Below are 10,288 nucleotides of genomic sequence, written 5' to 3' on the forward strand. Positions count from 1 at the left end.
TTTGCAATACATAAACCATTTAAAACCAAAATCCATACGCCATTACATTACATGTTCATCTTAAGTCACTTTAAAATTTTTGTTCATGTCCATTTTTAAGCCATGATGTTCTTTTTTCAATTCAATTCATAATCACATGTTTAAATTTAAGCCATTTTTAAACCATGTTCATAAGCCATTCAACCATTCATTCAATTTCCAATTTAAAACCAAAACTAAATCTATTTCACTTCCAAACATTCAAACTCTATACATATATTACAAATTCCACTTCCATACATTTAAGCACAAATACAATACTCCAATTCCATTATAATACAGTCAATATTCATCCATTGTTTCCATATACAACACATAACTAAATACATGACCTAAGCTACATTACAATACATAACCACACCTAAAACCTATAAAAATCATCCAACCATTGCCTAGCCAAGTCAATTGCAACCATCCAACATTGTCCAACCATTCAAGCCATAGCCAGTATTCAAACCACTACTGCAACAATATCCCAAGCACATTCAAAATCTCATAGCAACAAATCAATGGATTCCAACCTGCAATGTGTGAATACAACTCGAGTCCATTATAATCTGCACGACAGAGTTAATTTTCACCTGTAAAATTGCTTAGCAGAGATTCCAAAAACTCAGTCCACCTACATAGCACAAAATACTCGATTAAATAATTCACCTAACCTGCAAAATTAAAACATATCCAACTTCAAGCTTTACTGCAAGATAGAAGAGTAAAGCACATTAATCTCAAGCAGGGCATAACAGAAAACACCAGAACCATAACTGCAAGTCACTACCTGAATCCTCTAGCTTCAACATCCAACATCCATAATAGATCTTTAAACATAGTTTCTAACCTAAAAAGAATGATAACAGAAACTGACAGAAGAGTTTCACATAGTTAACATCATAACCAATCCCTTCACGATTTCAGTTAAACATTAACCCTGCCCTAACAGAACTGACCAAAGTGCTCGATTCAGTTACATCTACACCTCACTATATATTCATCAATCATCACAATTCCGAGGAGGAGAATTCATTTTTTCAGTTTGACTCTTCCCTCTCCATTTCTCACAAAGCTCTATCTCCGATCTCTCTCTGAATTCCTCACTGCAAATCTCGTCACCATTCTTCGACCTCACGCAGAGAACATAACAATATCACTCATTCTCGACACATAAATTCAACAACGCAGCAACATAGAAGGAAAAGAAAAAGGTGGAATCGAGGAAGAGTAGAAGGAAATAGAAAGATAATCCAGTACCTGTAACCATAACCACTGCGTCGAAACTCCAACGATAAGTCTTCTTCTTGATTCTTTAATCTACGTGCAAGAACGAGTTGTTTAGAGAATTCGACTTCGGTATGGATTTGGATTTGTTGAAGATGAATGACGAACTCAGTTTGGACTCGATTTGGTGAAGCTCTATATTCGAAGTTATCTATGGCTTGCGCTAGATCTTTTGAATTAAGAAGGAGGCACGTGAAGTCGATGCTACAACGAGGAGATATGTTAGCTTGGATACGAATTTGGAGTTCATTCATGGCTTTCGTAGTGAGAAGGAAAAAAAAGCATGAAATGCTGAAGCGAAAGAAGAAATAGCGTGGTGAAAATGTGAGGAACGTGTGGATGCTTCGTATGCCATTGACGAGTTTAAGATGAGAACGCGTTCTGGATTCGATTTCTCCCAGGTGTGCGCTTTGAACGTTTGGAATGTTTGGGCTAAAAGACCAAATAAGCTTCAATCATACCCCAACTTTTATCCATCATCTCCCACATGTTTGCAGTAACGAATGGGCATCTGTCTTGAGGCCCATGAGGCCCATGTGTCATACCCCAATTTTGTCTGGGTAAGAAAAAATCTTCAATCAGCATTCACTACCCAATGTTATAAGATATGTATTTTATCTTAAGACACAGGCTTCATCTTAAGGTTTTCTTAGCTCTTAATGACAGAAAATCTTCAATGATATTTTCATTTGTTAAAATCCTTAAGAAGACACTTGTTGCTTTTGTCTATTATGGCTATTAAAGTGAAGCATGGGATAGTATGTGCACTTTGAGACTTTTTGGTTAGCAAAGTCCATTTTGGTTTATCCATGAGAACTTTTGGTTTAAAAAAGGGGTTCATTCATATCATTAATATTGCAAAGTGTGGTGTGAATCTTTTACATTACTAATCCAAAATCCATTTGATTATTAGTAAGTATTAAGAGTCATGGACATTTTTTTATGATCATTTGTTTAAGCTCATTTCCACATATTTAGGCCAAAGTTTCAATCCTTCATAAATCTCTAAATTCAAATTGCATTTTTAAACATATATTTGTTTTAAGCTAAGGTGGATTGTTGAAAAACTCACTTTGGAATTGTTTCTTTTATTGCTTATTATTTACTTAAATGAATCAATATGAAATGTGCATCATAAGCAATAAAAGAAACAATTCCAAAGTGAGTTTTAAAACATTGTCCATTATAAGCATGATTAGAAGTGATCAAGTGGAAAATCCAATTTTAATTGATATCGTCCAACCCATTTTTAGTTTGAGATATAGTTTAAGCTTTCTTTTGATTAACACAATTAAATTGTTAAGGCAAGGTTTAAAGTGTTTAATTGCATAATTAGATGCATAGTCCAAGAAATTCATAATAATCCAAAATTCCAATTAAATACAAAGTAGTTACATAGTTCTCCAAAAAAAGAAGTTTCAAATTAAATTTACATATTGAAAACAACCAACACATGATCCAAATATTACAATCCAAAAATTCTGTTACATCTAAATAAATTTGAAAAATTGAATAAGATGTAAAATCCACCAGTTTAAAGAAACTCTTCTTGTAGCCCCCCCCCCCCCCCCCCCCCCCCCCCCCCCAACTCCAAAAGTTAGCGCCCCAATTCCAATTTACAGCGCCCTCTTTTCAATCAATTCACCTTTCACTTCACATGCAAAATCAATTCAAAATTAAAAAAAATTGCTTATAAAATAAGCACTTATATAAAACTGAAAAATAACTAATAGAATAAACAAATTAATTGGTTACACAATGAACCGAGTTGAGCGCTCAAAAACACATTCTAATATTCAATCCAAACAGCTTTAAATCCATAAGATAATTATCCCACAAAATCTGGAAACGGGATTCAACAAGTTATCTCAAAAGAACCAACATTCATATAAATAACAACAACAAAATTAATTAACAGGACGTTTTTGAGATCCAAGGAGAAATTATCAAAGATTTTTTGTTAAACAGAAAACCAAACATAGAACCAGTTCTGAGGAAAATCCAAGAAAAATTATCAAATATTTTTCTTCTGTTAACCTAAAAACAACAAGAACACGTTTAAAAATCCCAGAAAGCAACAATAATCCATAAAAAATCCAAAATCCTAGGATTCAAAAAACAGCAACAGAGTTCAAAACGAAAAGCATAAAAGAAGGGAGCAAAACTTATCTGAAACAGTAGGGAGCGTCGCCGGCGTTGAACTCCACTCAAGTAAATCCTCCATTTTTTCTTTCAAATCTTTACATCATTATCTTCGCTTTTGCATACTGAGCGAAACCCCTCTTTCAATTTCTTCAAAAGGCTTATGTAGAACTTTGAATCTTGAATTTTAGGGTTAGGTTTTGGACGATTGAGTTTTGTTGTTTAGGTTAAGGACGTTAGGGTTTGTTGGCCGCGCGAAAGAGAGAACTCAAGTTAGGGTTTAGGTTTTTTTCTTCCTTTCAAGTACCGATCCAGACGTTTGAGAGGGAGTTTGGAAAAAGGGAGGCCGAATTTGGAATCTTCGGCCAAAATAGAATAGGGTTCGTGTTTTGTGTTTTGAGATTTAGGGTTGGAGGTCGTCGGAGGAGACGGCGGCGCCGCCGTGGTTGGCCGGCCTCCACCGTTTTCTCCGGCAAGGTTGGCCGTGAGAGTGGAGACGGAAGAGTGGAAAAGTTGTTGTGAAAGAAAGAGAAGAGAGAGAGTGAAAACGAGAGAATGATTTCTCTCTCTCAGATTTTGGTTTTTATTTGTTAATGGTGGTAGATGCATGAGCGCCACATGGCGCCTCATGCCAGTGCCACGTGTTTGGTTGACCTCTGGGTCAACCAGGGGATCCTGTGTGGATCCCCCCATCACATGATGGTGTACCCTCACACACCTCCTTTGATCTTTTGACCAAGTCAAAGTATACTGATCATGTGACCCAGATTTCTCCCTGTTTAGTCAATGTTTGACCAAGCCATTTAGGGCTTTGGTATTTTCGTTTGGGCCAACTCTGGTTGGGCCCAAAGACCTTCTCTCTATTCAAACCCCCAGTTCTGTTTCCAACAGCGCCCAGTGTTGGGCTTTTCTCTTACTTGGCCCATTTGCTTTCATTTTTTTTAATTTATTTCACTTATTTTATTTTATTTATATACATATAAAAAATACACAATAGATTTTTATGGCTATCAAACAAAAATAAAATAATATTTTATTTTACTTACTTACTTCCAAAATTATAATTATATTATTGTTATTATTATTATTAATGTTTAATAGTAAATATGCAATTATATTGTTATTGTTATTATTAATATTTAATAGTAAATATGCAATTATTTGGTTATATCATTATTTTTTAATTACTCATTATTTAATCAAAATAATCTACTAAATATTTAATTAATTAATTATATTACTGTTAATGTCATTTATAATTTAGATGTTTGTTTATTTTTGTGGAGTGTATGTGCATGATTATTATTTATTTATTTATTTATTTATACCGAGCCTTGAGTGCACATGGATGACATGTTATAATTGTGACAAAATTATGTCGCTTTCACCAATTTAAAATCATTCGAGCCAATTTCAAAAATAAATCACATACTTCTCGATTCAAAGTCGAGCCCATTTTCAAAACACCTTTGTAAGTCGATTACTTGTAAAAGTATCGCCATCAACCTCACATGGCTTACTCTTGGGCCTCCTTACAATGAGACCTATTCGATTTTAATCGATTAGATGAACTATTCACTAAATAAATTCAATTCATTCACAAAAACACAAATTTAAAACCTCGATCCAACATCGAGTGTTCTTTATTAAGAATTAAAAACACCTAATCACAATCAAATACTATCTCACTTATGAATAAAAGAGGTATTAGTTTTGAGTTTTCAACTCCTCTCCTCGATTATTTGAACACGAACTCTTGTACTCGATTTAATCGAACGACCGTCATTTCTAATCCACCTAAGCGCAAACAAATCAATTTCTTTTACATTAAGGAATAAATAGGGAGATGACTTTGAGTCTTCAATTTTTCTCCTCGACTATTTTTAGTACAACTTCTCTTACTTGTTTAGTCAAATAGTTATTGTTCCTCTACAAATCTCCAAACCCCGATTAAATCAAATATTTTCACAGTAAGCTAAATGAAAAGGGAGTTGACTTTGAGTTTTCAACTTCACTCCTCAACTGGTCGAATACGAGTTCTCTTACTCGGTCAGTCGAACAATTATCATTTTTCCGCAAACATACAACTTAATCAAATCATTTTCTTAACAAACGATACGAAAAAGGAGATGGTTTTGAGCTTTCAACTCCTCTTCTCAAATGCTTGGATATGAGTCGCTTTACTCAGTCGTTCAAGTACTTTTCGTTTATTATAAAATACGTCAACCATATACAACCTTATTTTCATAAATATTCAGATGAAACATAAAGCGGTCCAGAGTCTTCTATTCCCTTTCCCGATTATTAGGATGCAAGTTGTTTTACTCGATTATCTGAGTACTCGTCATCCATTCAAAATACCTTAACTATTATCAAACCCTTTCTATAATTAACGATGAAAAAGAAAGTGGTCTAGAGTCTTCTACTCCCTTTCCCGACTATTAGGGTACGAGTTATCTTACTCGACTATCCGAATGATCGTCATCCAACCAAAAATATCTCAACCCATCAAAACATTCAACATATTAATCTGACTTGTCAAAACTCTTTTCAAAAGAACACCATTTAATCCCTTCTAACGCGCATAACAAACCAATGCTTAAGCCTCCGCCGAGAGTAGACAAGCCAATGTTTAGCCTTTAGAACGCGATCTAAACAGCTGTTCGGTAAAAGATACCAACCAACCGTAGTTCCCGAACTACAAATGCTCTGACTTCCTTATTTGCACCATAAGGATACGTAGGCAGAAGATTGTTGTATCTTCACGAGCACACTAATAAAAAACCTCTCATTTTCCCTTTCTAAGGTTCCTATCAATTTCTATTCTCAATATATTTATAATCCAAAGATAACAAACAAACATAAATTAACACTCAAAATGCACATTAGAACTAAAAGGTTCCCGTTGAGTACAACGGACGTAAGGGGTGCTAATACATTCCCTTTACGTAATCCACTTCCGAACCCGAATATGGTTGCGACGACCATTATTCTATTTCCTAAAGGTTATATCGATATTTTCCTATCCCTTTATTGGGATAAATAAAGTTCGATGGCGACTCTGTTCGAACACTAATTTTTTCCGCGACCATCGCGAGGAATCGTATTTTTTGAGATGCGACACCATGTCCAGATTCAGATTCGCGCCCCTCTTGGTACTGCGGTATATGGGCCCATTCATAGTTTGTTTTTTGGGCTTTGCTTTGTTTGTGTTGTTAATTAGAAATGAAGATTGTAATTAGTTAGTAATTAGATTATTAGAATTTAATTAGTTTCTAGGTTAATTAGCTTAATTTGATATTAGTTTAATTAGGTATTAGTAGTATAATTAGAATTTAACTAGATTTTAATCTTGATTAGTTTAATAGGATCTTTTAGGAATATTAATTCATTAGTTTAATTATAAATTTAATTATTTAGGTTTAATGGAGGTTAATTAGAAATTTTCATGATTAGAAATTGATTCAATATCAATAATTTATGAAATGACCATTTTACCCCTTAGAGGTTTATTTTGTTGTTTTAGCCATAAATGCATGCTCCTTTAGGATCAATTTTTGACTTAGAATATTAGATAGTTCTAATAAAGTTTTTTATTAAGATGACGATCGGAAAAATAGCAAGTGTACTATTTTGTCTGTTATAGTAATAAAGGGGAAATTTCCCGAATGTCGATCTCAAGGACTGTAAGTCAATACCGAGTTCAAATTATCGTTCAATTAAACAAAAACTATTGTTGGGGGGTTTTTAGATTCAAATATAAAAATAAAGGCAAAGGAAAATAATACTGTAAAAATAAGGGTTTGCAAGGGAAGAGGAACAATGCCAAGGAATGTGTATGATTTGTCTCTGTAACAACTCTGAGTCGCTATTGCATAAACAAATATTAATTACTATCAATTCTCAAGGGTATTTTCTCCCAAGTCCTTGGTGAGAAAACCTTTAATCATTCTACCCTAATTTCTCTGTCCATAGGCAATTATCGGTGAAATTAAGCCTTACTATATCAAGAATGCTCTGATTCATACATGGTATCCCTAGTCCTAGGTGATATCTACTACAGGGTAACCCTATAAAAACCTTACTAATAACGGTCCAACCTAATTTATAACCATACAACAATCTCGATTGGTCAGAAAGAGAAAGCATTAAGCACATCAAAAGATTACCGTAAAAACAATATTATAAATGCAATAGTAAACTCGTAGTCATTACAACTCTAAATCAGGGACACCCCCTAGCATTATGGGGTTTAGCTACTCACATTGTTCAAAACAAATTCAAGATAAAAAATATGCATTACAAGTAATTGGATGACTTGGATCTTCAATCGCTTACGCTCATGAAAAACTTCCGCTCTTCGAATTCCTTAATCTCTATAATCCTTGATCGTCTGACAATTCTGTGTTCTCCTCGTTCCTAGATGATCTTTTCTCTTGTAGAAACTCTTCTAATATAGTAAAAAAATCCCTTGGCAAAAGATGGAAATCTCCAAAACGTCCATGCAGCTCAAGCCCGGTGAAAAGCCCGAAAATTGGAAAAATGTGTGCCTAGGCTGACACGGCCCGTGTCAATTGACACGGGTGGCTGTGTCAGCTCTCTGCCTTGCCTAAGATGCATAACATGCACTGCCACTCCCCCCAGGTGACCTGACACAGGTCGTGTCAGCTGACACGGGCGGTCGCGTCAAGCATCTGTCTTGGTCCTTCATGGGGTGAGTTGTCTTCTTCCTGACACGGCCTGTGTCAGGTGACACGGGTGGCCGCGTCAGGCCTCATGTGTTGAGAATATTCCTTTCTTCGACTGTTGGAACTTCTCACTGTATCACATCGAATCCCTCATATCTTCTACCTGAACCTGGAGGACATAAACAGAGACAACCAATGCATAAAATCGGGAAAACATAAAATACAATTGACAATTAATAAAAATGCTTAAATAACTTACGGAAATGAAAATTAACTTTAAAGGTACCATAATGCATACACAGTGTCCCAAAATCCTTGGTTTCTCGTCGGATAAGCAACAAAAACATAGTGAAAATGGTGACCGATGACAACCCCAAACTTAGCTCATTACTTGTCCTCAAGTAATGTCCTATACGAAAAAGTGTGTCACTTCCCAAAATTTGTATTCTTACCATGATACTACTGAGATATTTCGCCAACACATCCACTCTTAATTTCATAGTCCCTGCTTTTCCTAATGAGTTTTTCGCCGCACTTCCACATCGAGGTACCGCTTCACCTGTCACCTTATAACACACTCTCACCAAGTCTCTTGGGGTTAAAGTGTTTTCACTCACAATTCAAAATATGGAATATCAACTCATAAGTTTGAATATTTTTTCCTTTCATATCAACTACACACAACACACACTTTTTGAGGTCTTTCGGGTTGTAACGAGGCTTGGGTTATGGTGTGGTAAATACAAACAAAAGGGAAAACAAGTGGTTTTGGGTCCAAAGCCAATGTAAATATTCTTTTCACTGTGTTTGTTCATTTTACTTCTTTTCTTTTTCAATTGCTCAATTTTTTTCTTTGATATTCTTTTTTTTCCAACCGAGTGCTCTTCCTTCAGTGAGTTCTTCTTTCGAACCATTGACTACACTTCGTTTTCTCTTTTTTTTCTCGATGGTCATTTTTCTTCTTCTTATTTTTTTCTCACATTCACCTTGGTTTTTTCGATACTTATGGGGTTTACCTCAAACTTAGGATTTTAACACAGCTTAATGACATCACATTAACTTCGAATAGGGTAAGGAAGTATTTGTGCCGCGAGTTACATTTACGTGGTTATAAAAAAAAGGGTACAAGCTCAAATGGGGTTAACAAAGGATAAAATTAAGGGGATGGCTAGAAAGGCTCAGGGCTATATTCAAACAACGTGCCTCAGTGTGTGTATATATGTAGTGAAATTCCCAGAAAACCTACACAAAGTCAGAGTGATAAAGACATATCTGAATATAGCTCATGATGACCAATGTGTTTGGCTTTTTATGCCACCATGTTAGGTAAAGCTTGACATCATCCATAATACTTCGAGCATGGCGCAACTTCTTACTCAACTCGGAATGCACAAGGAACTTACGTTAGTTGAGCTTTATAAGTTGCGTTTGCTATTTTCTTCAGCAGTATCGACTTCCTGGAAAGATCCTTCACAATAAGCAATAGTAAGTGGAGTGATCATTTCATCCACTACCGCTAGTGGTATCACCTAATCCAACAATAATACCAAGAACCTGAAATACATGCAGCACATAGTACCCAAAAAAACAAACCAAATGCAAGACAGTAACAATGGGGAAACAATAAAAATTAAAAATAAACAAAACAAATAGAAAAATAAAACCTCCCCCATACTTGAACTAAACATTGGCCCCAATGTGTTTAGAACAAGATACAAGGAGGGAAACTCACAGTGCCCTACTGAAAAGGCGGGGGAGGAAAATGCAACATCAATTATCGCATCATTAGGTTCATCTCATCCAATATCTCCCCTTGTCGAGCGTGCTCGATGCCCTATCTTGTTTGCTCGGTTCTCAGGGTATCGAGCTCGTTTTGTACCTATGCCCATTAGTCGTGATTCATGGATGATGACCCGACGCCCTGATGGAATGGCTCATGAGGCGGGGGTACAAACTGCTCTTGAGGCTTCTTATCTTCGTTTATCGCTTCATATGCAACCTATTCACCTACAAACTGTTCACCTGCATCAAGATTCTCAACGTCGTAACCTTCCTCTGTATTGAGGTCATCACTCACATATAACCATTTTGCACAGTCAGTAATACTTACTCTGTACGGATCAGGAAATGCAATAATAAATCTC

The 10,288-nt window shown here is 35.5% G+C and overlaps 1 protein-coding gene across 7 annotated transcripts; it reads right to left on the reverse strand.

Annotated features, from left to right (window-relative positions):
• Positions 1 to 280: 280 nt before the first annotated feature.
• Positions 281 to 1,836, reverse strand: LOC127073398 (uncharacterized). 7 transcript variants are annotated; one of them, XR_007785745.1, is made up of 3 exons: positions 818 to 1,836; positions 702 to 736; positions 281 to 560 (listed from the first exon to the last, which is right to left on the reverse strand). XR_007785745.1 is itself a non-coding variant. In XM_051014555.1 (3 exons), exons 1-3 carry the CDS (start codon positions 1,566 to 1,568, stop codon positions 491 to 493), a joined length of 333 nt encoding a protein of 110 aa, XP_050870512.1. In that variant the 5' UTR covers positions 1,569 to 1,821; the 3' UTR covers positions 281 to 490. The 7 variants fall into 7 exon arrangements, 1 of the variants encoding a protein (XP_050870512.1); XR_007785749.1 differs by lacking the exon at positions 702 to 736 and adding an exon at positions 621 to 701 and having other exon boundaries at positions 281 to 501; positions 1,288 to 1,831; XR_007785744.1 differs by having other exon boundaries at positions 1,288 to 1,830.
• Positions 1,837 to 10,288: the final 8,452 nt, after the last annotated feature.

Source organism: Lathyrus oleraceus, chromosome 1 (assembly GCF_024323335.1).
Source record: "Lathyrus oleraceus cultivar Zhongwan6 chromosome 1, CAAS_Psat_ZW6_1.0, whole genome shotgun sequence".
In the NCBI taxonomy this organism is placed as follows: domain Eukaryota; kingdom Viridiplantae; phylum Streptophyta; class Magnoliopsida; order Fabales; family Fabaceae; genus Lathyrus; species Lathyrus oleraceus.